This window comes from Gopherus evgoodei, chromosome 1 (assembly GCF_007399415.2).
Source record: "Gopherus evgoodei ecotype Sinaloan lineage chromosome 1, rGopEvg1_v1.p, whole genome shotgun sequence".
Classification (NCBI taxonomy): Eukaryota; Metazoa; Chordata; order Testudines; family Testudinidae; genus Gopherus; species Gopherus evgoodei.
This window is the reverse complement of record NC_044322.1, coordinates 306,656,000-306,683,675: the sequence shown is the minus strand read 5'-3', so window position 1 is coordinate 306,683,675 and position 27,676 is coordinate 306,656,000. Positions and strand designations below refer to the sequence as shown.

The 27,676-nt window shown below is 39.4% G+C and overlaps 1 protein-coding gene across 3 annotated transcripts in view; it reads left to right on the top strand.

The window, feature by feature from the left end:
* Positions 1-27,676, top strand: part of SLC16A7 (solute carrier family 16 member 7) — a 132,115-nt gene that overhangs the window by 69,182 nt on the left and 35,257 nt on the right. For all 3 annotated transcript variants that reach the window (XM_030548873.1, XM_030548875.1, XM_030548874.1), the window contains exon 2: positions 2,629-2,871. In XM_030548873.1, the coding sequence (XP_030404733.1) occupies positions 2,658-2,871 (214 nt within the window). In that variant the 5' untranslated portion in view covers positions 2,629-2,657. The remainder of the gene's footprint in view (positions 1-2,628; positions 2,872-27,676) is intronic.

Sequence of the window (27,676 nt, the reverse complement as noted above, 5' to 3'; positions counted from 1 at the left end):
TTGAATCTCCATTAGACAAAACTTAAAGAAGGGAATGACCTGAAGTCACTTCCATTTATGTCCAGGCGACCCCAACCGACCTCACCAAGACTGGCCAGGACCACCCATGTCTGCCCAGGCACCCCTGACTGACCTCACCGAGGCTGGCCAGGAGTACCCATGTCTGCCCAGGAGCCCCCGACTAACCTCACCAAGGCTGGCCAGGAGGAACCAGGAGACAGCAGCAGATGGTACAATACGGCTGCTAACCATCTTTGCTAACTTGCAAGGGCAAGGAGCTGCTGCTGTGTAGCATTGCAGTACTACATCTGCCAGCAGCACCCAGAAGATCTATGGTGACAGTGAGCTGAGCAGGCTCCATGCTTGCCGTGGTATGTCGTCTGCACGGGTAACCCAGGAAAAATGGCGAGAAAAGATTTTTTGTCATTGCTTCCATGGGGGCAGAGGGGCTGATGACATGTACCCAGAATCATCTGCGACAATGTTTTTGCCCCATCAGGCATTGGGAGCTCAACCCAGAATTCTAATGGGGGTATGTGGACACTGTGGGAACTGTAGAATAGCTATCCACATATTAAATCAACCTAATTTCATAATGTAGACATACCTTTTATTTCTTTCAGATAAAGGACCTGATACTCCTCTCACCCCAGTGTAACTTAGTGGAGTCACATGAAAGTAAAACAGGATAAGTGAGATCAGAATAAGGTCCAAGGTCTTGTCTTGTACTTTATATCTATTATGTGCTGTATGTATAAGACAGATACCTATTCCTGACAAAACCAGGCATGTCTGATGTGATGCAAAAGCCAAATTATTTGGGCTTTTCCAACTTTGCATAGGAGCCAAAAGTATTTTTATTTGATTTAGCCCATAGAGGTCTGTTATTACAGAAGTGATGTTTGCAATCATCTTGGAGTGCAGTGACTTTATGTATGGGCTAGGCTGGTAATAGATAATCTTAAAGATAACCCTATGTTTGTTTTCTAACATATATTGTATGCCTTGTTAGATGCACTTTACTATGAGTGTACTCAAAGCACACTCCAGAGAGATTAATTTAAGCTAACACACTTCATTTTTTACATTTTGCTAAAGGTAATCATATTACTGCCACCACTGATATAATTTGCTATGAAAAATCTGAGCATTCTTTAAGTGGCATGGAAAAAAATCACATGGAGATCCACTGACAAAAGTATGCATAATGGAAACCTACACATAATTCTGGGTCCGTAACTTTGGTTGATGGCATAGAGGTGATCACTTGAGCTTAAAACAGAGCTGAAATGCCCAGAAAGGAACAGAAGTGGAGGGTGAAAGCTTTATTGCATGTTCTCTAAATGTTCTGGAAAGACATAGATGTAAACACTGAATGACTGCTGCTCCATGTTTTTAGGGTTGGGAGATGCCATGGTGGGAGGATAGCAGGACTGGGAAGCAGACACTCTATCCAACATGTTGTCCACTGACACCAGTTGATTTCTAAGCAGGATGTGGATTGTCTTGGTGTTCAGATACCGGATGAGCAAAGTATAAACCTTAATTAGATAGGGTTCAACAGGGGTTGATTTGATTTTCTCATTAATTCTTAGGCTCCATAGTGTTTGCTGGTTGCACTTGTTATCCCTCCCATAAGAAGAACATGAAGTGGTATATCTGTAAGATTTGACTTTTTAAGCTTTCTGCAATAGAAAATTATTAGTTGTTAAAAGTTTGAGAGACATTTTATTCTCTTCGTAAAAAACTCTGCTCTCATAACCTCACAGCAGTTATTGACTTTAAGAATCTGCTACCCATACATGTTCAGAGCTCCCTCTGACATCAGTAGGAATTCTGTGTATGTAAGAAAAGCAAAGTATTACAGTCAAGTTCTGTAATGTGCAGCTGAAAGAACTGTATTCTTATAAGTTACAGTGTACATCAAAGTATGCCAACAAATACATCATAAAATTATAACTTTTTAAAACTCTTATGATGGATACACAGAGAATTTAAATCTGACTTGAAACTTTTAAAAAACATATTCTGAAAGATTTCAAACAGCATTAGGTTTAATAAAAGCATTTTTTGGCAATTTGTTACTTTGTATTATTTCCCAAAGACTTGTAGACTTTGAGCAGATGTTATTGAAATGGCATTTAGTCACGGTGGATTGCATTTTTTTTTTACCATCATTTACTATAAGGGTGAAATCAAGCTTTACTTTATATTTTGACACTTCTGTTTGAATTAAAAAGACAACTCTTTAAGACACTGGAGCTATGTCAGTTCCCACCAGCTGAGAATCTGGCCCAAAATGTCACTTTTTCTATAAGTGATTAATTGATTAATATAACTTCAGTGATTGGGATCAATGATCTGTAACAGTAACAAGGTACTTAATGCGATTCTCTGAATAACTATAGCCAATTAATTCCCCCTATCCCTTTAGGGTAGATATGGTTTTAAAGGCAAGTATTCGTGCTATATCATCCCAAGCCTTCTGGTACAATCTAGGAGTTTGTTCTCTATTGTGATTATGGTTTATAATCCGTTATTATTATCAATAATATGTATTTGTTAAATTCAGTGTGCTAAAGCAAAAGGGACGCTATTTGAAACATTGTTTCTATTTTTCATTTACAGCCTTGCTTGAAATCAGACAAAGCCTGACAATGCCGCCAGCTACAACAGCACCACAGTACGCACCCCCAGATGGAGGATGGGGCTGGGTTGTGGTCTTTGGGGCTTTTATCTCCATTGGATTTTCCTATGCATTCCCAAAAGCCATCACAGTGTTCTTCAAGGAAATTCAAGAGATCTTCCACACATCATATAGTGAAATAGCTTGGATATCATCGATTATGTTGGCTGTTATGTATGCAGGAGGTAAGGCATTTGAGAAACTAACAAATGGTATAGCTCTTTAAGGTTTTGTGTAGTCTTAAATAATGTAAAGTTAATTCCTGTTGCCTGCTTGCACACTCGCTCACCATACCCTGACTCATCATGGCATAGCTATAGCTACTCCATTGTTAAGGTTGCATCTATGTTTCCATCATGAACCCAATTATTTCACCAACCCCTGATCCTTTCTTAAATCTAAAAAGTAATATCACTCAGGGTTAGGTCTGGAACCAAGATAAAGTTGTTTTACTATATTTGGTCTGTAATTGGACAAAAGATTCTTCCAAAAGACTTCCAACTTTGTCACTTTGTAGGTAATAAAAAAACCTCCAAAAAATCACTCACTCACTCAATCACACTAAAAAACATACACATAAAGGAAGGCAATAAAATTTAGTTGACCTGATAGGTTGGTTTATCTAGTTCAAATGTAGGGCTCAATATTGCAAGGTGCTGAGCACTACAGTGGGGTGCTGAGTGTTCTCACCTGCCAATGATGCTTAGGGCCTCAAAGAGTTCCCAGTACCAAATATTAGTTGATTGAACTTAAATTTAGAAACTTCTGATAATATTAATATCAAGTTTATGAGGCTAGCTGCCCCTCTGTCCCCCCTGTGGTCTCTCTGAGGGCACTTTCCCTGAGGTGTTAGAATGCTTGCCCTTCCCTGTTTCGGATGGAATCTCATGATTATTCCACTCTTAAACCAAGATCCAGAGTACTCCCCATGTATACCAGCTGCTTATCACCCTGCAAGTCCTACTGGGTTTCAGGCACCTGCATTTCCTCCCTTAGAGAATGGAATGCCCAGTTAATAAATATTCCAAGACACCATGTTCTTGAAAACAAAACAAATAACTGTATTTAAGGTTAGAAAAGGTAATTATGCATTAGGAAAAAAAGGACTAAAAATGAAACTTGTATACATGTCTATCTTACCTGAAGTACTACCATCCCATAATGGCAACCAAGGCAAGTTTTGCTTCTTTAGACATCTCTGCTGGTCACTCTGAGTATCTCTTTCCACACCCTGGAGAATGTGTGTTTTAAAATGTGTGTTTTAAAACTCTGCCTTGTTTCTTCACTCTTTTGGAGGCTGCTTTAAGTGTTAGTGGACTTGCCCCCACCCCCCAATCAAACTAGTGTTGTAGGCTGTCCAGGGGACTAGCTCAGGGTTATCAAGGCCAGTAATTGTGGCATTGTCATTTAATGACAGTGGAAGCTGATAGGTGACTATCATAAGACATCTCCTCCTTCAAGTCTGGAATGTTCCAGATGGTTCTCTATGGGGAAACACTTAGTCAAAATGTATTTGTCCTGAAAACAGGCCAGTGGCAGATTAAGATATAGTTTTCATAATTATTAAAGAGCACCCACATATTTCTCAGAAGTGACACCTGAATAATAATACTCTATGGTAATATCAGGCCCTATACACTTAAAAAGTGATTGCCAGAGACATACACTTTCATTTTTAACAAAGTAAGCTCCTAGTCCTTTTCCTTACAGATGTAGATCTCAGAGCCTCTGTCCTGGGATGTTCAGGGGCAGTGCTTGGACAGGAGATGAAGTATAATCCTTTGTACCATGCCTATTTTGGGCAGTGCTGGAGGCTCCTATATTAGCCCCTGCTCTTTGCAGAATCTGGGAGGCGCGAAAGTGTCTTAAAGCCACTTTTGCTTTCCTTTCCTCTTAGCTGTGCCTTCTGTGCTGGGCCTCCTCAGGGCATGGAGTCTGTCTTACTGTTTGTAACATGCCCCTCTAATCACCGCAAAGTTTTGTAAAGGCAGATTTGTCCTGCAACCCTAACTAAGTGTTTTGTTGCCTGGGATTAATGTTCAATTTACATAACCATCCATATAATCTCAGTTTGGCCCTTAATTATTAGTAGTACAAATGCTAATGATACAGTATTCAACAATGGGAGAGCTCATTTTCGGAGACCATAAAGCAGAAAGAGATTGTTTGTGATACTACCTATTTTTTTTAATTTAGTATTTCTTTAAATCCAGTGGCCAACAACCTGCTAATTTCCCATTCAATCTAGACTAATCAACATATACCTCAGTCAATGTAAATAACATCAGTACAAGAACACTGTGTAAAGTTATTTTGATGTCTTATTACAATACTAACAGTGGGCAACCCTGCCCAACATAAACTTTCTTTGAAGCCACAGCTACTGTATAACTGTTTCCTAAAAAATAAGCCATTTAAACAATCACTGGCAGAATATGAAATAGGCAAGCCCTAAAAAAAACATTTGAGGTGGAAATCATTCTATTGTTTTTCCTCTCTGGATATGGCTATGTTTGCATTCTAGCATTTGATGTATTGTAATCTGAAATAAGCAGGAGGTACAAGCTGCATTGTTTACTATGAAGTGCAATAGGTATATCTAAAATGTTACTGGTACACTTTGTTCATCATACTGCTAATTGAGGTAACCTGAAAAAAATCTTAAGATCTGACATACTCATTATGGCTTAGCATTCAACCTACTAATCATCTCAGTGGGGTCATTGAGTAAGTTAGAATCTATTCAGAGGTTCTTTGCTTTAGAGGCTGCAGCCACTTGCAGTAATTAGATGGCATCTGTGCCTCAGTAACAAGATATTAACTTACCTTTCAATGTTTGAAAAAAATTGAAACTAATAAAAGGCATCCAGTAAGGAGCTAAAAGAATGTTAATTATGTTTATTACTTACTTCATACTTAGAATAAATGGCATTACATTGTAGCAGACCATCTGGCAATCCATATGGTATCCTAGAGTCCTGGTGAATTCCAGCAAATAGGTCAAGCACAATGTTCACCCCGTTAGGAGAGCACTAAGCCGAGGTGGCAAATAGTATAAATTAAATCAATATGAAACCCTTTTTCCCCTCTCAATACAATATAATGCACACTTGTATGCTTTTAACAATGAGCACATATATTGTTTCTTTTTAGTTAGATAGTTATTTTCTGTTGGTTCAAGTTGATTAAATTGCTAACCCTGAAAACAATATCTTCTGTGTGATCATCATGGTACATGGACAATGGGCAGCCAGTGGCAGTGAGAGCTCCCCATATTGTTCAGCCTGTGCAGTCTGAATCATCCTCTGTGGAGAGGAGCAGTAGATCAGTAGCCATGGCAACTCATTCTTCTGCCTCTCTTGAGCAGAAACTGTCAATTGTGTTAAATTAAAGGTGATGGTTTTGTGATGGACTCCTGATCACAAGGGACTGAGATTGAGATCACCAAACATTTTACTGGAGGCCAAGACACAGGATGTTGTGGGGTTTGTGTGTCAGTGGCTATAATGCAACTTATTTCTATCTACCTACCTACCTACCTTAATATTTATATAACTATAGATGCATAGATTAAACTTTGCTATTTATTTCATAAATTCACTTTTTACTCTGCAGAGCATTAACTGCCAAAAAGTGGCGGCAGTAAAACAGAAAGCTTCCTCCAAATCGTTACCTTCTTAGGGTTCAATCCACTTCCCATTAAAGTCAATGGAAAGATTCTCATTGTCAGCAACAGAAGTTTGATAGGGCCCTTTGTGACAACTATGAAGCCAGTTCCATGGGACGGCTCAGTACACCCCAGACATGTCTGACCATATGTGTTAATTGTCCTTGGGAAATAATATTTTTGCTATTAGATTATGCTTTGCTAGTTTTTTTTTCAGTCATAAGTTCCATGGTAGCCCAATAATGACTATTTGGGGTTCAGCACAGCAGAATGAAACATTTCTTTCAGAGAAAAGTGTTTTGGTATGGTTGTAATAGAAAAATAAATAAAATTATGGCCATTTCTATGTACAACTTTAAAGTCCCCTTCCATTATTTGATAACTTTTATCAAGAACACAGACAATACTATTGAGGGTAACAAATGGTATCACATCTTTATTAATTAAAATATTCTTCCACCCCCACTCCCAGAGGTACTGGCAGTACTTAAAATTAAAGACCCACAAGCTTGATAGAAAGGAATGGCAATAGATTATGGTGTCCTAGCCCAAACCAGAGTGGTGCTAAGTACCCTTAACTCCCATTATCTCAACTTCTCTTCAAGGGAGTTGAGGGATCAGCATTTAGCAGGACTGAATCCCTGAAGAGTTGCCATAGTTCAAGGAGAGAAGGATTCATTTCATTCTAAGTGAAGTAATTTTTCTAAATAGATCATTTAAAAAGAACTTTGTGATCCTTCTGGATGAAAGATGCTATAGAAATAAGTAATAATTGTGACTATTTCACACTAGAAAGACTCTGACAGTGGACAAAAAGTACAGTAGTTAACTTTTCTCGTCTCTCTTTTCCTCATGTTTTAAGTTATGTATGTTTTTGGTTACTTATTTTTATATATCAAATTCTGAAAGGGTTTGTTCAGATGACAATTCAAATATAACCTACAGACAAGTGCTCATAGTGTCTTTGTCAAATATTAATTGGGAAAATAACTTTTCATATGGTATGTTCAAAATATTTGCAATTTTACCTCAGTGGGTGTTTCAGTGATATTGCTGTGAAGGTGAAATGGCATGCTCTATGGAAATGACAGTTTGCAAAATCCATGTAACACAAACAACAGATGGCTGCATTTTTAACTTTTACACTAGCACTACGCCCCCATGATTTTTCTGTTGACGTACGGAGAGGTTTTTCCTGATTTTTACAGAGGTTGGCACACAAATCTGAGTGAATGTGAAGAAGGTGACTGAGAAACTTTCTTGTCCTGATCTATATCCCTTGTTGTGAGGGACAAACCTATATTCCTCACCAAAATATGCAAAGTGTTGAATTTTAATAACCTAATTTAAAGTGTCATTGAAAACAGAACCTATCAACTTTCCAAATGCCTCATGGGCATGAGGGAATAGTTCACATTTAGTTTAAAATATATGTCCAACATCTATGTCAAGTTAATTTGAGACTGCAGATAAAGGAAAGGGAGCCATAATGAGATGGCACAAGAACAGAGAATTGTGAATCTCATTAAGAAACTGAGACAAATACAAGAAAAAAAGTTTCAAGAGTAACAAAAACAGTATAAACTTACAGTAGCTTAATTTTAAAAAAAGACTTGCATGTTAAAGAAGCCTGAGAAATCCTTCGTACGCTAGTATAGTCTCTTCTTCCTATGCCGCTTCCAAGACTTTGCTAATAAGATTGAGGGTGTATTCTGTAGGACAGTTTTCTAAGTACTGGCATAGCAATCCTCCTCCTAAATCCTCAAGCTTGCCTAATGCACAGAAGACATTTATTTAACTGGATGCAGGAAGAAAGATGCAAAAAAGATCTTCACCTGTGACTTTTTTAATGTTGCTGTTTTCAGACTACTCTAAACATGTGGATGAGATCAGTCTACTATTTTTTCTTTCTTGTCAGTCTTCATGTTGGGCTCAGATTCAATAATAATAACTTCTCCCTGGGGTCACCTGAGCTTCCCCTGGGAAGCCAGCCTCACAGTTAGGAATATGCTGCTATGGAGAAAAATATCATCTGATTTCATCTTGTGTTATAATGTTTACCATAATTATAAATAATTGCTTTAGAAACGTTCAAATGTCACAAAACTATCCCCTCAGCCTCCTCCACACCCCCAAAATTGTGATAAATGACAATATAATGTATACCATAAAATATGTTTTCAGGTTAAATTGTTTACGTGGCATGAATTATTCAAACCCCTCACATTTACATAATCCATGTAACATGAATGATTTTATTTATCATTCAGCAGGGCAATTATTTTAATCTCTAACCAGTTTTACTTGCTTAATCATTTTTTTTTAAGCTGGGCACTTATATCAGCAAAGCGCTAATACTATCAGTGTTTCTATCCAAAAATAAAGATTCTTTATTCCCGTCCCAAGTTTTCCTGAGTAACGAGTCACTGAAAAAACAATAATAAATAGAATACACCATAAAGTACAGTCTCTGAGGGACTAAAACCTTTTGTTTGCTTAAGATAGATATCAAGGGACCAATTTTATCCTTTGATATGTGCATTCAACTTGTAAAGCATGCTTACTTTGTGTGTACTAGTAATATTGGATTAGTTCCCACATAGTTCATCATATCAAGGATCATACGATGCTTTTACTTATGATAAGTGTGTCATGGGACTCAAAAGGTCAAGAAACAATAGTGTAGCACATATGGAATCCTGAGATACTTAGGCAGACACCCAAGAAAGTACCATGAGGAAGGAAAAGTCTATCTAGTCCTGCTGTGTATACTATTGTAATTATATTACCACACTAAATGAAATAATAAACTTAATGTTTTACAATGTACCTATTATAAAGCATAACTATTCCATTGTTTTGGAATCAGAAAAATATTTGCCTGTTTATTTTTGAAGTGTATATTCCAATGGAACAGAGTTGAATGGAGACTCATTTGTGAGATATTTCCAAGTCAGAATTAAATATCTGTTATTGTTCAGAAGAATCCTACTGTACTTCATAAATATATATGGTTGATAGTGGAAAGAAGTAGATCATGGACTTATTAGCGAGAGGTGGGTACTGATCCTGAGGGAACTCCAAAATACAAACAATGAGACAGTGTTGACCTTCCATCTGAGGCTAATGTATCAGTTAATTTAATTAACTAGTTTTCAAGCTCTGTGGGGAGATCACATGCAATATCTACTGCAAAAGGTTTCTCTTTTCAATCAAAACTTTCTTGTGTCATTTCTTTAGTACTCTGTCAATTTTAAATTCACCTTTGGCAAACGATCAATTATAACTGCATATTTAAAAAGAAATTGTGCATTTTTTTTCCCTCTCAGAATTTCAGGAGTAACAGGGAACATGGCCAGTCTGGTTTTCTCCCCCACCCCCCGCACACACACAAGTTTTCACAAGGTATTTTTTTTCCAAAGTCAAAAACCAGTGAAGCAGTTGCATTACATCTTTTCACTAAGTTTATTCAGAGGAGGAAATATTTCTTCTAGCTATACTAGCTTTGACAACAGATCAAAGAATGTGATTAAATAAATGACTTTGTTGCGAAAAAAGATGTTGACTTAATTTTAACTCCTCTTGCAACAGTTTCCCTCGATAACTTCTGTGAGCAATCTGTATAAAACTTTGAAGTGATTATAATCAAATGCATTGATTTTACAAAATTTACAATTTAATTCTTCTCTTTAAGTTCCTGCTATTATGATGATTTATATTACACTACCAAGAGAGACCCCAATTGATATCAGGGCCTCATTGTGCTAGGTGCTATACACTAAAAGACAATCCCATCCCCAAAGACCTTACAATCTAAGTACGTCAAGACAGACAGTGTGGTAGAAAGGAAGTATTATTATATTCATTTTACAGATAGGGAACTGAGAGACAGAGAGATTAAATGGGGTGCCTAAGGTGCCACAGGAAATCTGTGGTAGAACAGTGGTTTAACCCAAATCTCCTGAGTCACAAAGTTTTGTCAACATAGCTACCTCAGTTGGGGGTATGATGAGATGTGATCTGTGACTGACAGATGTGCTGGAAAAAGCCCCTTGGGTAGAGGCTGTTATACTGGTAAAACTGTACTTTTGCCAGTATAGCTTATTTTGGTTGGGGAGCTGGAATAAACTATACCAGCACAAGTGCAGTTTTGGTAGTATAAACTGTATCTACCCTAAGAGCACTTTGCTGATACAGCATATGAGAAAAGCTATGCTGGTAAAGCTTTCCAAGGGTAGACCTGACCCTGGTTTAGTACTTTATCTGGAAGACCAATTTTTCTCACTGTGAAGTTCTGCACACATTGTTAGCAGGCAGAGCTTCTGGTGCGTTAAATAATAAACCCATATGTTATTTGATCTACATTTTGTATCCTGAATATCATTTCACAATGTTTCTCTGTCAATGCTACAGCTTTATCAATTGTGAGACCAGTTGTGGTGCCATTACAATTTGCTAGAGCTCATAAAGTTATCCATTTATGTACATTCTTTTTGCTGAAGCTGTTCACTAGCAGTTGTTCTTTACAAATATAATTTCCCTTAATATAACTTGCCTAAATCACATCATCCACTAAATACTATCTCAACTGGACATATCTGCTGATTAATCCAAATGAACTGCCAAGTTTACACTCTTTTGTAGTTGATTGATCAAGTGAAGCTTGAAATCTGTGGATCTGTCATCAGTTCTTCTGCTTACTGTGTGCTTTAAAAGTTGAATATACTTCAGTTTCTTTGCAGCAGTGTCCTCAGACATTTCCCTATAAGAGTCAGTATCAGCTAGCCATATTAACTCTTTGCTGATGGCATGAGGCACCTTACATTTTGCAGTTCTGGGTGATGCCTTCTTTGACTTTCCAGAAACAGAGATGGATTAAGTGAGCATTTTCTTCTTTTATAAGACTAAGCTTTTAACCTCTGTAGAAATACTAATTTGACTTGGATTTTATCTCCACTCTGTATGCTAAAATGCATTTGGCCCTTAAGCATGTGAACAATAGAGGAAGGCATAATGAATTTCCTTACCTTTCACAGTCTGCATAGGAGCCAGACAACATAGCCTCTGTGAACAGGGGAGCACAGGGATTGCTCCCTGTTTTCCCAGGGGCACATATTACCCTAAATGATTAGAGAGAAAGTGGCACAGCCCTTTTGCAATGGCCTGCTGGGCAGGATTGGCACAAGTGAGAGAACGAGCTTAAAGGGGTGTAGTTGTGGGTGTGCCCTCCCCAGGTGTAGGGAAAATCAAGGAAGAATTTTGTCTCCTGGAGGTAGAATCCCTCCCTGAACTTCTCCCAGGGTAGTTTTGCTCTGAACTACTCCTTCAGTTGGTCTGTGCCTAAATGAAACAATTAATCCCTGCAGCCACATTTTTTAAATGTGAACGCCTAATGTTAAGCACCTAAATTGATGTTTACACATCTAATTAAATTGCTTCTGATTTTCACAGGTGCTATGATTTAATTCCCTAATTTCTACACAGAGATGCTATTTGTGGAGATATTAGAGAATCCCTTTGCAGAAACCAGACAGTCTAGAAGGGAATAGAGACACCATAATTTCTATGCTGGAGATGTGAATGAGCTGCATATAGTTTTAAAGGTAGAACAGAGCAAACAGTTTTATTAGGGTGAGACTAAGGTCCTTGTTTGTTTTCTGGACCTCTGCCCAGCAAAGAGCAGTAAAAGTAAAGAACTAACACTGGGATATAAATGCTGTATTGATAGGTAGTCTGTGGCTGTGTGCTATGTTTGATGAATCTGCTGGTCATAGTCAAAATGAAACCTATGCATTCTGAGATATTAATTTAGTGCTGGGTGAATAAAAATTAAATTAAAAAAATAAATTAGATTTTTTTTTTGTTGAAATTGGATTTTTTTAATTTAAATTAAATATGGGTTTAGTTTTTTTAAAAAAACACTATTTAAAGTTAATTTTGAAATTCACAACCCATGTTAAGGCCTAAACTTATAATATATTAATATAATTTAAATTAAATAAAAAATAATATTAAGTTGTACATGTTTGCCACCAAGTTTTCCCACATTTCCAACCTGTCCTAGAGCTAAAGAAGAGTTCTGTGTATCTTGAAAGTTTGTCTCTTTCACCAATAGAAGTTGATTCAGTAAAAGATATTGATCCTGTCTCTCTGATATCCTGGGACCAACACAGCTACAGCTGCAACAACCAAGTTTTAAAGTCAAACCACTGAACTGGTGGAAATCATCAGCTGTGCCTGGAACCAGAGCTTGTTAAAGTGCTAAATCAGCTTTAGACTGCAATAGCCTCTTCTGAGTTATAAAGAGAATATTTTCTTCATTTCATCTTAACAATGTAGTTCAGTTCAATGTCTAGTTAATTCAATTATAAGAAACCAACTGGGAACTGAAAAAAAGCAAGAATCTATGAATAAAAACTAGATGTGAGAAGATGAGGTCCTCTAGTTCTGAAATCTAGAAGGACATAGTCAGGGCTGCCCGGGGGGGGGGCAAGTGGGGCAATTTTCCCCAGGCTCTGGGCTCCACAGGGGCCCCGATGAGAGTTTTTTGGGGGCCCTGGAGCAGGGTCCTTCATTCGCTCCGGGGGGCATGGAAAATTCTCATGGGGCCCAAGCCCTGAGAGCTTCTTCTGCTCTGGGTCTTCAGTGGCAATTCAGCATGGGGTCCTTCTGCTCTGGGACCTGCCGCCACAGTGCCCCGAAGACCTGCAGCGGGGGGGTCTTTCCACCCCAGGACCCACTGCCGAAGACCCCAGGCCCCCTGAATCCTCTGGGTGGCCCTGTGATGAAGGACTTAAAGGAAGTGTTTGTTAAAAGAGCAGAATGGGGGACAGAGGATGGGGGTGGGGCACCTATGACTGGCATGGCCGGCAGCCAACCCTCCCTTTCTTTATAGCCCACCTTAACCCTCATTTGAGGGGTGGGGATGGTAAAGTCCTAGCAATGGGTTGGCTGGGGATCAGAATAGAAGAAGGGGATGCTGGTGGAAGCCCCCAGGTTGATACTGAAATGATCATGGAGTTACATGCACTGTACACTTTTATCCGCCAGGTAGTCCCAGACATCTAATAATAAAGTTGCAGCCTGATGAAACCATATCCACTGTCTCCTATACTTTCAGTATAGCCAGTCAATGCTATGTTTTTACATTTTCAATTAAATAAAACTACCTTAAATGTTCTGAGTATATGAGACAAAAAGTTTAACCATTCTTGTGTATTTAAAATTAGCTCATTTACTAAACAAAGGAAGTATTATCTGTAGTTAGTGAAGGAGATTGATTGTTTCTGGTCACTATGTCCAGGACTGCCAAGAGGATTCAGGAGGTCCGGGGTCTTCAGCAGCAGGAGCCCCTCGCTGCCAAATTGCCGCCAAAGACCCGGTACTTTGGCAGTGGGTCCCGGGGCGGAAGGACCCCCCGCTGTGGGTCTTCGGGGCAGTTCGGCGACAGGTCCCGGAGCAAAAGGGCCCCTGTCACCAAATCACTGCCGAAGACCCAGAGCGGAAGAAGCTCTGGGGGCCCAGGCCCCGTGAGAGTTTTCCGGGGCCCCTGGAGCGAATGAAGGACCCTGCTCCAGGGCCCCCAAAAAACTCGTGAGGGCCCCTGCAGGGCCTGGGGCAAATTGCCCCACTTGGCCCCCCGGGCGGCCCTGCTTTACCAAGCTATTTATCTGATCACTGTATGTCTTCCCTATGGAGTACCTGCGTTGGACATCAATCCCATACTTACATAATGAACGCTCACCATAACAAAGCCTTCTTGAACTCCACCTTGGCCAATCTGGTGGTGAGGGAAAAATTCCTTCCCAGCAACCCAAGAAAGGATCAGTTTGTATAATGCTCACAGCGGGTCCTGACTAACATGGCATTTTGCCACTTCCAAGGGCAGAGAGGATGGGTGCTGCTCCATGTGGTCTGGGGAAACAGGGGCTTCTCCTGCCAGGCTCACCCTTTATCAACTCCACAGGCCTTCCAGTCCCTGGGAGATGTTAGCATCGCGACACTGACACACTATATATTTGAATCATCTTCTGTGTCTCTCTCTTACCCCCTAGCTGTAAAGTGCTATACCCTTTCCCCCAGCAAGCCGGACAATGGACCGCCCCCACTTAAGGTGTGAGGTTATCATTTTAATATTTTTAAATTATATTTTAATTTCCATCCAAATAAAGCTTTACACAAATTATAAATAAAAGATTAATCATAATCTAGGAAATAAGAGATATATTGTTCACCATTTTCTACATAATAAAGAATGTAAACATTAAGAATCTGAATAAATGTAAGTTAAGCTATTCCACAGATAAACATATGTGGATATACAGTATTCTCCTGGTTAACAAAAAGAAGCACCTAATTTAGTTTAAAGGCTATATTTAATTGCAATTCAATATGTTTTAATGATTACCAGGTAAAGAAACAATCTTTCTTTAGAAAAGAAAAGGTACAAATGCAAAACACAATTAAAATTGATAATTTTAATCAAGGTTTCCTGCTTGCTGATTTAAATCATGATTAAAATTAGTGCCTTAAATTGCTTTGATGCAGACAGTGTCTGCGCCTATAAGTTTACAGCAGCACAATCCATTTCCCATTCCCCTTGGGGTGTGAGGGAAGCTGCTCTCGGCTTCTTGTCCCAAGAGAGTGGAGTCTAACGCAGGATCCCAGCTGAGAGCGGGGTATGGCCACCCGTGTTTTTCATCCTCGCTCCCAGCTGGGATCACTGGCTGCCTGGGCCTCTTGCCCGGGCTTCTAGCTGGGAGTGGAGTCCATTCTTCCCTGGTTCACAGCTGAGAGCGGGGTCCAGCTGCCCAGCTCTCCAGAGGAACGAAGGGCAGCTGAGCTCTAGCTTCCCACCTTTCTTGTCAATTTCACTACAGGAGCCATTACATTGACAAGACAGCGAACTGCTGATGTAAGGGATGCAGTGTCTACACAGACACTGTGTCTGCCTAACTACACCAACATAAGCCTTATGCCTCTTGTGGAGCTGGATTTATTATGTTGGGGTAATAGGGCACTGACATCTCCCGGAGAAAGGCTGTAGTGTGGACACTGATACTGACATAAAGTTGCTTTACGTTGACCTAACTGTGTAGTGTAGACCAGCCCTTAGTGTCTTCAAGATCAGGGTCTTAAACCAGTTTAGCTTCAGTGGCTTACTTCCCTTAGGCACTCTTGAAATCCCATCCTTAATTGTTACTTACTTTCACTTGTTAAATGAAGTAACATGAAATTATATATAAAGTATTAATCACCTCTCTCCAAAGCAAAATATAAATAAATAAAATAGAGAGAATTAACAGCTAAGATGTACAGTATTTGAGCAAAGATTGAACTCCTTCTTTAGATAACCACTTGCCTAAGCTCTTAATGAAACCTATTGCTGCTAAACATATCTCTGCTTCTTATTTTGCTCCCATTTATGTGGGTCTGAAGTCTTGAAAGGAAATGATCTTTTCCACATAAAATGTACTTTACAATTTTAAATCTTTATATTATCTAATGGGATTGCTCACCATCGCCTTTTTCTTTCAGCACTGTGTTATAAAACAACGCATTTTATCATTAGGATTTAGAAGGAAGAGAAAAATCCTGCTCTGCATGCATTGGGGTTCAACCTTGGCCAATAAGGCACTGTGTCACCGCCTGCCCTGCAACTCTGGGTGCCTTAAAGGCTATGCTGCTGCTGCGGCTAGCATGACTCAACATCCTGATATGAGGAATTTTGGTCTTATATACGCAACTATACTTCTCCTACCCAGAAAGTTTCCCAATTTTTCACGCTTGCTATCTGAGCACCCTAGTTGCGGCTCACAGTTCTGATACCAATAGACCATATACAAACATGCAGGTCACACCCTGGCTTCCACAGTCCTGGTCCTTTTTGCAGAGTGACCCCAACACCCTTCAAGTCCTGAATTTCCCCCACACCTTCTGTGCTGTAGTGTCCAGCCCTCTTGCTGAACACTTACAGAAGTTATTAAGTTCACTGCTCCTTTAAAGGAACAGGACCTAGCAGCTCATTACCTTGAGCGAGGTTAACAAACACTCTATTTTAATCAAAACACTGAATTAGTTTATAGTAAAAGTAAAATAAGTTTACTAAACAAAAAGTCATAGGTTTAAGTGATACCAAGCATAAGGAATAAAAATAGAAAGGATTATAAACAAACAAAAGTAGAAGTATGCTTCTAACATGAAAACAATTTTCAAAAGTTACAATCTTTGTCTTAGCAGGTTTCTCATATATATCCAGTTTCAAGAGACTTCAGCCCCCTTGCATGAAAGGCCCACCATTCTCTGATTTCAAGAATTCTGGTCCCTTTAATCCTTCGAGTGATGGATGCTAGAATGGTTTCTGTCCTTGCTTATATTTCCCAAAGGTCTATGACTTTGCTTCAGGAGACAAGAAGGTTACCTAGAGCTGCAGGTTCCGTCATCTGTCAAGATTGTTAAGTAGTCATTTTTCCCCATTTGCTCTTCTGATGGCTTTGTTTACTTTGCCTATAAACATGATTTTCTTTGGCTTTGGTCATCCCTTGCTTAATTTACATAGAAGCTACATTCAAGCAGATGAAAACACATTCCTTTGTGTGGAAGAGGTGTGACTTAGGCACTGCTTATGAAATACATTTTAAGAACATTTGCAGTGCATATCTAAAAAGTGCTTTGTGGGATTATCACACATATATCATGCAAGAATATTAATAATCAGTGAGTTATTAGTTTTCCAATGATCTATTACATCCCATCTTATTTGAGTCTATATCATGACAACAGTGTGCCAGCTGGCATTGTGGTGCCCTTAGGGTCACACCCACCTTCTTAATAAAAAACAGGAAACTTCAGAACTGTTACTTAAAAAAAGAGAAAGCAGTATTTAAGGATCTTTAGTTAAATATAAAAGTCTCCCTCTATAGAATTTATTGCAAACTTACTTCTTAACATTATAGTTCAATAAAGAAACGCTTATCTGATTAACTATTGCCAGAAATCCATGTTACTTCTAATCTTTGAGTCTGAGGTCTTTAAAAAAGTGCCCTGGAGATATACAATTGGAACTGGAGGACACTCTACAGCTCAGCTTTAAGAAATGTGAGTCTGATTCTCTTCTTCCTTACATAGGTGTAGAGACAAAAGTAACTCTATTGGCTCCCTGGAGTCACACTGTGCAAAAGTGGTGCAAGTTAGAGGAGAATCAGGCCTCTTTACTGTAGTGAATTATTCTAGTCATGTGCTGAGGTGGGACAGTAATCTGGTGTGATAAACCAAAGCTGGTAGTGATCTAAAAGTACATGCCTCAAACAAAAAGGCAAAACAATATTAGAGCAGGTGGGAGTAAAGAGCTTCTGCAAAATTTTTGATGAAAATATGTTTTGTTGTTATAGAATTTTTCAGAGGAGCATTTAGACAGCAAATGTGAAAAATCAGGACAGGGTGTGTGGTAATAGGAGCTTAAATAAGGAAAAAGATCCCAACATCGGGACTGTCCCTATAAAATCAAGACATCTGGTCACCCTAAGAGCATTTCAACTTTTTTCAAAAAACAGTTTTCTATAAAAACCAAAATATTTTGTCCCAAAGTTTCCAAAATCCAGAAACATTCAGTGTCCAGCAGAAAATTGTTGGGTTCTCCAATGAAAACAAAATCATTTTTATCAAGAAAAGCAGACACTTCCTGCAAAAAAAAAAGTGGGTGAAAGAGTTTTGAATTTTTGATCAGCCCTAATTAGCATGTTTATCCATCACTTGAGCCATTACAAACTCCTTGTGAAGTCAGTGGGACTTGTGCATGTTTCTGAACACAGAATTTGGTTCACATCTTATTTAGAAGCTGTTAAGTTGTACATTGGTATAACTCCATTGATTTTAATGAATTTTCACCAGCCAAGGAATATCAACTATCTCCTCATCAAAAACAGCAAAACTATGTTTACTACTTTATAGGACCCAGCTTCTCCTCTCATGAATCAGGGAGAGTGCTACTTTCAGAATAGAGATAAATGTGGAGGTGGGCATATAACTTTAGGCACATCACTCTCTGTGTCTTGTGTAAAACAGGGATAATACCTACTTTGCCGGGGTTGTAAGAATAAATACTAGAACTGGTAAAGAATTTTCTGACACAGTGATTTTTTAACAAAAAATTCAGTTTCCACAAATTTTTAAAAAAATAGATTTTGCTAAAAATATTGGTTTTTTGTCATTTGTAAATCCAAATAAAACATTTCATGTAAGGATGTTCAACCCCAAATGAAAACATTTTAGTTTGTTGACATGACATGAAATTCTTCATTATGAGTTGTTTCAACATTAAATTGTATTTCCCTAGCAGGCATGCATTGCCTTGTAGGAGTTGTAGCTCAAAACCCAATTCTCTCCTATGGACTGGGCTCTCTGGAGCACTCCTATAATACAACGAAGGGACTTCTCTTTGACTGAGCTGTGTCATGTATCATGGGAATCATATGAGTCTGGTTGCTTTATGACGGCTGTAGTCCTGCTAGGGAGCCTCGTTAGAGGAAACTGCAAGCATCAGGCTTCCAAACTACAACTACCATAAGACAATATGGAAATGGAAATTGAAACAAAACATTTCAAATAATTTCAACAAACTAAAATGAAATGTTGATTTTGGAAATGTCAGAATGTTTCATTTCAAATGAAAATGTTGAAACAAAATCTATTTTTTTTAAATTTTCATTCCATCAATAATTTTGAAATTTCAACTTTTCATCCTAATTTAGAATGAAAACAAATGTTGAAATGTCAGAATTCCTTCAGGACAAAAAATCCAAAATTCATTCACCTCTAATACATATGTTTAAATATTGCAAAATAATCAAAAAATATAATAATGGGGGCCATATAATTCACAATAGTTAGATGGCAAAACAGCTTCCACTATATCCTCTGTTTTCCTGAGTAAGTTGGCTGTTCAAGGGACAGAGAAATTAAAATTTTCACTCTATATGGGCTGTAAAGTTACAGCAGAGCCATTTCTCAGACACCAATAAAAAGTCAAGGTTTCAGTAACCTTTATGGCAGTTGTGACCACTTGCAGAGGAGTTTAGGCACCAGCAGAACAGTAGTCGTTAAACACGATTCTTTTGTTCTGAAATCATAGCTTTCTGTCTTGTTCCTTGAAACTCAGTCTGAATGCCACAAAACTTTTGCCTGCTAATTAACTATACAGGAAAGTACTTTGTCCCACTAAACAACTAAATCCACAATGTGTGGGCTAGATTCTCCAGTTTTGCATCTTGTGTCATCATTTACACAAATACAAAGTGTACACAAAGAAGATGTACACCACTGCCATTCTGATTAGTAACTTTGTACATTCACTTTTCACAGCTGTAAATAATGACTCAAATGCAAGACAGTGGAGATTCAGGCCCTGTGACCACTGAGAAAGCAGAGTTTATCTAGGATTAAAGGAAAATGGCAAAATACAAACCTGTTGCTACATGCTATAAAAATTTAAGTGGCAAACTGTTCAGGTACATACATCAGTTAGATCAGCCAGGTTACTGTCTAATCATTCCTCATTGAGACATATTAATTCATACTAGGGAATCATAGTTCTTCCTAAAGGAAGAAAATCATTCATTTACTAGTAAACCTAAATAATATTCTCATTACAAGCACACATTCTAAATTTTTGCAGAAGCTGGTATATTTCACTCGATCACTTTAATGTGATCTGGCTGAAGAATATCAACATAACTCCTCAAATGAAAGGTGGTTTTGGTAATGTATGATGTCTAGGCAGCATTTGTAACATAAATCATGAGAAGCCTGTGGTTTAATGGCCATTAATTTATTTTGAACTTGTGATGCATTGCAATCATTAAAAGTAAGCTACTTTACATTAGCTCAAGGAGAATAAGGTTTCTGCCAGTGGTGTGTTATTTCTTGATGCCAGTTAAGAAAATATGTTTCAAAGGCCAAATAAATTCTGCCACTAACCGCAGTAAGATGGCACTTAGTTACCATAGGTGCTGGAACTAGAGGTGCGGGGGGTGCTGCAGCACTCCCTGACTTGAAGTTGTTTCCATTATATGCAGAGTTTACAGTTTGGTTCAATGGCTCTCAGCACCCCACTATAAAAATTGTTCCAGGACCCCTGTTGGTCAATAATTCTTTCCAGCAAAGTTCACCTGTTTCCCTACTCACACGAGCAAATTTCATCTATATATTTTTGTTAATATTCAGAAGAGCCTGAGTATGGTTCTCTATGATCCATTGCTATATGGAGGGAAAACACACCACTGATTATCACCACCCTTCTAGTCCATGCAAAACTAAGGTGCTAAACATACCATTTTTTGGCTCGCTCTCTTGCCCTGTCACCTGCACTGTCTCATCCTCTTCTAGTGCATCAATTTCAGGCTTTTCCTCTTCACTTTTCATAACTCTAGCCCTCCCTATTTTGCCACTTTATGGTAATATTTTTTTTTTATCAAGGACAACAAATTTTCCTCACAGAAAAAAAAGTCAAAATAGCTTCTGTTGGCTCTGCAGCACATGGGCAATGAATAAATTCAGCTAATCCGGAGAAGAAACACTATGTGAGTTCAGCCACGTGACAACCCCCAACAAATCCAGCTCGAAGCTGGAAATCACACCATGAAAAGCTCCACTGACATTTTTGCTGAAATCTAGGAAGTGTGCATAACTTTGACAAAATGCTGACTTGAAAAATTCCAAAGGCAAAGTTGCATTTTCATGGAAACACAATGTAATGGCCTCCTGGGAACATCCTCTCCATATACATGGTTAGGACCATACATGCTGGAATTAGCGGTGCTGGGGGTGCAGCAGCACCCCTTGGCTTGAAGTGGTTTCCATCATATACAGGGTTTCCAGTTTGGTTCAATGGCACTCAGCACTATAAAAATTGTTCTATCAGTTGAATAGGACTTTAGAACAACCTGAAAGACCTCAGTCACTGAGAATTCAGCCCTGGTTTAACATTAAGACTAGTGCAAGGGTAGGCAGCCTTTGGCACGTGGTTCTCCAAGGTAAGCACCCTGGTGGACCAGGCCAGTTTGTTTACCTGCCGCATCCACAGGTTTGGGCGATTGCAACTCCCACTGGCCATGGTTCACTGTCCCAGGCCAATGGGGGAGATGGGAAGTGGTGGCCAGCACATCCCTCAGCCCGTGCCGCTTCCCGCAGCCCCCATTGGTCTGGAACTGCGAACCGTGGCCAGTGGGATCTGCGATCACCCAAACCTGCAGACACGGCAGATAAACAAACTGTCCCACCCTGCCAGGGTGCTTACTCTGGCGAGCCGCGTGCCAAAGGTTGCTGACCCCTTGCCTAGTGCATGCTGCAACAGGACTTTGGGAGTAGTGAAATTTTTCCGCTAATAAATTCACCAAAAATTCATTTATTGAGGGTCTGAAAAGTCAGGAAATATTTGGCAAATAGTTTCCAGTTGAATTAAAAAAAAATTGGAAATGTCTAAATGTTCAAAATTTTCTGTTTTATTTTGACATTTTCAAAACAAATATTTTCAACATTTTTAAATTAAATTTTCAAAATAAAATGTTTAAAATCAACATTTTTCAAAACAAAATGTTGATTTGAATTATAAGAGAGATAAGGTGGGTGAGGTGACATCTTTTATTGGACCAGCTTCTGTTGGTCAGAGAGACAAGTTTTTAAGCTTACACAGAACTCTTCTTCAGATCTTCAGCTTCAGATTTTAACTGTTGTTGAATTTTGTTGTTTCAAAATGTCATTTCAAATCAACATTTGAAATGTTTTGTTTGATTAAAACACATTTGTTGTTGTATTTGTTTCACTGATGACAAACAAAATAATTCAGTTTCAGTTTGAAGTGAACTGACATTTTTTTAAGCCACTGAACCAAAAAATAAATTATTCAATCAGCTCTATGTGGGTGTATAACCAGTGTTGTGTGACTAGTCATATAGTTAGATAGGAGCAATGACATTCAAAATACTGCCAGTCCTTAGCATTCAAAAATCATGAGTCAGGCCCTCAGAAATCATAGACTGCCTTTAATATAATGAAATTAATAAATAATAATAATTATTAATAAATACAGAATGAGGGTTATTTTAAACCTTTTGAGGTACATGTTTTCAAGTTTTTCTTCACAACCATGATTGTTAGGTACTTATTTGGTTTTTTTTAATGAAAGCTGAGATCCTCATGTAATCACCTGACTCTAAGAGCTTTACAAAACACCAGATAATGTGAGACTTTCAATAAAACTGCAAGAGTCGGCAGTAGTGGGTTCATCAATATGCACACTTTCTTATTGAGTCTTCCTTGATTAAAGGCAGATTAAAGTTTAGAAGGATAACCAAGATCATAACAAACTGCACATATTTACTTTTTAATATTTCATGTCAGATATTTTGCACAGATTTACATATATACAAGAAGTACTGCAAAGAATAAAATGGGATAAAGACATGGAAGGAAATGGAATATGGAAAATATTGAAAGTTACTACGCACATAATAATGTGCTAGGCTTCTGTGTCTGTCTGTCTGTCTTCACTAATATCGCCTTTTCCTGGAGGGAATATTATCATCAAGCCTCCACAGAATGTTTGATCACATCTATAATTACTGTAGCATATAGATAGAGAGACAACAGAAGAGGGGAGAGAAGAGCAGGAAGACAAGAAGAGGAGCAAGAGAGCAGAACTAAGTTTCTGTTTTACCAAAACCTAGTTCAGTAAGAAAGTGTAACCTGATTTTGATAAAAAATTCAGTGTAAAATACTCTTGAAATTTTCATGAAAGAGTGGGGAAGTATTCCATTCTGAATCCTGCAAAATGGAACCTCCCCATGTTTTGCTCAGCTCTGAGCTGGAGTAGAGGTTAGTGGTGCAGAGTTATACGAAATAAATACGTTTTGAAAAGGAATTCAAGGAGGACAGTCAGTCCACTTGGATAACAGAAAGAAGGAGGCTGTTCTAGGTATAATAAATATATTTCAAGCATGTTAAGATTCAATGCACCACAGAAGTGTTAAGTGTTGTATTACTACTGCCAACTCAGGAGGATGAACTGGTATAGGGCTTCTGGCTCCTTTCAATCTTAAATCTCCTGTATTTCAAAGTATTTAACAGTTATATTGCTTCAAATCTTTTTGATCCATAAGGAAAAACAAACAGTGTAACCTTTAGATGTCATCCTGTTATTAAAGGGACCCTGTCAATCCCCATAGGTCTCATTTTTAACTTGCCTGAAAAAACAAAGATTCTTAGGGTTGTTCGATAGCAGAACTTATTTGTGGTTTTATGGTCTTGTCATCTTGCCCATTTATTAAGTGTTCACAAGGAACAACACAAGCTATCATGCTGGCATAATCACACTGATATACTAGCCTGAATTTCCATGCTTAAAATCATGGGGGTGGAAACAAACACATATAGTCTACTCTGTTTGTACTGCCAAGAGTGTCCTGGCATTTGTAATCTAGTGTGTGTATGTACAAAGACAATAGGCCAGATGTTCAGCTTTTGCAAATTGGTATAGCTTTGTTGAGTTCAGTGGAGCTGGCACTGACCCTTTATTTTGATCTTACTGATAGTTTTCTTCTTCTTTTTCCAAATCATTGGTTTTTTAACTTCACAAATAGAAGCATACAAATGTAGGCATCAATTCTGCATTCTAGTAGTCCAATAATTCTATACTCAGACAAGTAAAAACTAAAATAATCTAGTTGGGAACATCTTTTAATCTACTATGAATCAGTTACATTCATATTAGAAGGTTTGAAAGGAGACACACCAGAAGATCATTTGCTAGTTAGAGTATTTCACACCATCTACAGCTTCTAAAAAGCTCACACTGTAATTGCCAAGTGTGCTGTTTAGATTTAGGCATTGTATCACCATATGTACAGTTTTATACACCTTTTCTGTAATAAAGAGGCAAATCTGTGATTCACTGCTAACAGTTACAGTACTTCAGCACCCATCTCTAAATACTAAACATAGCAGTGTTAGTCAATTAATCTTAGAGCCAACATTTATTTTAACATGCATCTTGTTTTTATGCAATTTAAAGGCTGCCATCTTCATTGTACTGACAGGGGTCCTCATAGATTAACAGTTTTTCATTACCATTGTTCCCTGACTCACTTCACACTTTAGCTGCCAGTATTGAGGCTGTCTGACATTGATTAGTGTTTAGTTAGTTAGTTTTATCCTGACAGAAGTGCTATTTCATAGTTTACTCAAGTACAGTAACTCCTCACTTAAAGTCATCCCAGTTAATGCTCTTTCATTGTTACATTGCTGATAAATTAGAGAACATGCTCATTTGAAGTTGTGTAATGCTCCCTTCTAATGTTGTTTGGCAGCCGCCTGCTTTGTCTACTGCTTGCAGGAAGAGCAGCCCCTTGCAGCTAGCTGGTGGGGGCTTGGAACCAGGGTGGACTGGCAGCCCCCTATCAGCTCCCCATCAGCTCCCCGCTCCCTTAAGTTCCCTGTGCAGCAGCTGCCTGCAGTTCAGCTGTGCCCTCCCTCCCACTGCCATGTGCTGCTCCTGCCCTCTGCCTTGGAGCTGCTCCCCGAGACTCCTGCTTGCTGTGCTGGGGGGGGAGGGAAGAAAGAGGGGGGCTAATGTCAGGGTGTCCCCCTGCTCCTGCACCCCGCTTACCGCATGTTCCATAGAGCAGGGGGGACACACCAGGGCTGCAGTCTCAGCAAGCTGACCTAATTAACAAGGCAGTGTATTTAAGGGAAATGTGCATATCTCTCTCCATTCCTGCTGCCTTGCAAAGTGAGAGAGTTAACCCTTGAGGGGTCAGCCAATTGCTAGTTCATCATTTAGCAGTAAGGGAAATATTCCCCCCTCTGACTCCTCCACCTCAGCCAAGTTTCACAATCATCATCACTGTGTACCAATATTAAATTGTTTGTTTCAAACTTAGGGTATGTCTACACTATGGGATTATTCCGATTTTACATAAACCGGTTTTGTAAAACAGATTGTATAAAGTCAAGTGCACGCGGCCACACTAAGCACATTAATTGTACCGAGGCTAGCGTCGATTTCCGGAGCATTGCACTGTGGGTAGCTATCCTGTAGCTATCCCATAGTTCCCACAGTCTCCCCCGCCCACTGGAATTCTGGGTTGAGATCCCAATGCAAAAACAGTGTCTCAGGTGATTCTGGGTAAATGTCGTCACTCAATCCTTCCTCCGTGAAAGGAACGGCAGACAATCATTTCGCACCCTTTTTCCCTGGATTGCCCTGGCAGACGCCATAGCATGGCAACCATGGAGCCTGTTTTGCCTTTTGTCACTGTCACCGTATGTGTACTGGATGCTGCTGACAGACGCGGTACTGCAGTGCTACAGAGCAGCATTCATTTGTCTTTGCAAGGTAGCAGAGATGGTTACCATCCCTATTGCACCATCTGCCATGCCATTGTAAATTGGCGATGAGATGACGGTTATCAGTTGTCCTGTACCGTCTGCTGCTGTCATGGGTGCTCCTGGCTGGCCCGCTGAGGTCAGCCAGGGACACATGGACAAAAATGGGAATGACTCCCCGGGTCATTCCCTTCTTTATGTTTTGTCTAAAAATAGAGTCAGTCCAGCCTAGAATAAGGGGCAAATGTACTAGAGAACCAGAGAGCACAGCCACTCCGTGTGAGAGGCCCAGAGATCCCGCAGAAATGATGAGCTGCATGCCATTCTAGGGGTACCCCTGCAACAACCCCACCCGTTGCTTCCCTCTTCCCACCCCTCTCCTGGGCTACCATGGCAGTGTCCCCCCATTTGTGTGATGAAGTAATAAAGAATGCAGGAATAAGAAACACTGAGTTTTTAGTGAGATAAAATGAGGGCGAGTAAACCTCCCACTGCTATGATAGTCCAGGCAGGACATTAAAGGGTGGCGAGGAAGAGGAGCCCAGCGTTCCGCTGCTATGATAGTCCAGGCAGTACAGAATCTTTTCTTTAGACATGAAAGCAGGGGGCTTATAGAGCTCAGCCTCCAGTTGCTATGATGAAGATGGTTACCAGCCGTTCTGTACCATCTGCTGGGGATGACCGGGAGTCATTCCCATTTTTACCCAGGCGCCCCCGGCCGACCTCACCGAGGCCAGCCAGGAGCACTCAGAGGATAATGATGAAGATGGATATCAGTCATATTGTACCATCTGCCATCAGGAAGGGGATGCTGGAGTTCAGCGCTGTAGCACCCTGTCTACCAGCAGCAAGCAGTAGACATAGGGTGACATTGAAAAAAGGTGAGAAACGTTTTTTTTTCCCTTTTCTTTCGGGGGGCGAGGGGAAGGATGTACATTGACGACATATACCCTGAAACACCCGGGGAAATGTTTTTGACCCTTCAGCCATTGGGAGCTCAGCCAAGAATGCAAATGCTTTTCAGAGACTGCGGGGACTGTTGGATAGCTGGAGTCCTCAGTACCCCCTCCCTCCCTCCATGAGCATCCATTTGATTCTTTGGCTTTCCATTACGCTTGTCACACAGCACTGTGCTATGGACTCTGTATCATAGCCTGGAGATTTTTTCAAATGCTTTGTCATTTCGTCTTCTGTAACGGAGCTCTGATAGAACAGATTTGTCTCCCCATACAGCGATCACATCCAGTATCTCCCGTATGGTCCATGCTGGAGCTCTTTTTGGATTTGGGACTGCATCGCCATCCGTGATGATCAGAGCTCCACGCTGGGCAAACAGTAAATGAAGTTCAAAAGTTCACAGGGCTTTTCTTGTCTACCTGGCCAGTGCATCCGAGTTCAGATTGCTTTCCAGAGCGGTCACAATGGTGCACTGTGGGATACCGCCCGGAGGCCAATACCATCGATTTCCGGCCACACTAACCCTAATCCAACATGGCAATACCGATTTCAGCGCTACTCTCGTCAGGGAGGAGTACAGAAACCGGTTTAAAGAGCCCTTTATATCGATATAAAGAGCCTCATTGTGTGGACTGGTCCAGGGTTAAATCGGTTTAACGCTGCTAAATTCAGTTTAAACGCGTAGTGTAGACCAGGCCTTATACTGTGTGTGTTATATATAATATAGTCTTTTATCTGGTGAAAAAAATTTCCCTCTCATTTACATTAATTCTTATGGGAAAATTGGATTTGCTTAACATTGTTTCACTTAAAGTCACATTTTTCAGGAACATAACTACATTAAGTGAGAAGTTACTGTAGTGGAAATTGTCTTTCCAATTAGACACAACTATTTGTATTATGATAAAGGGATAAGAACAGTGAAGCATACTGTTCAGTAAATAATATCCATGGATGTTTATTTTATAATAATATGAATAGATGTTTAT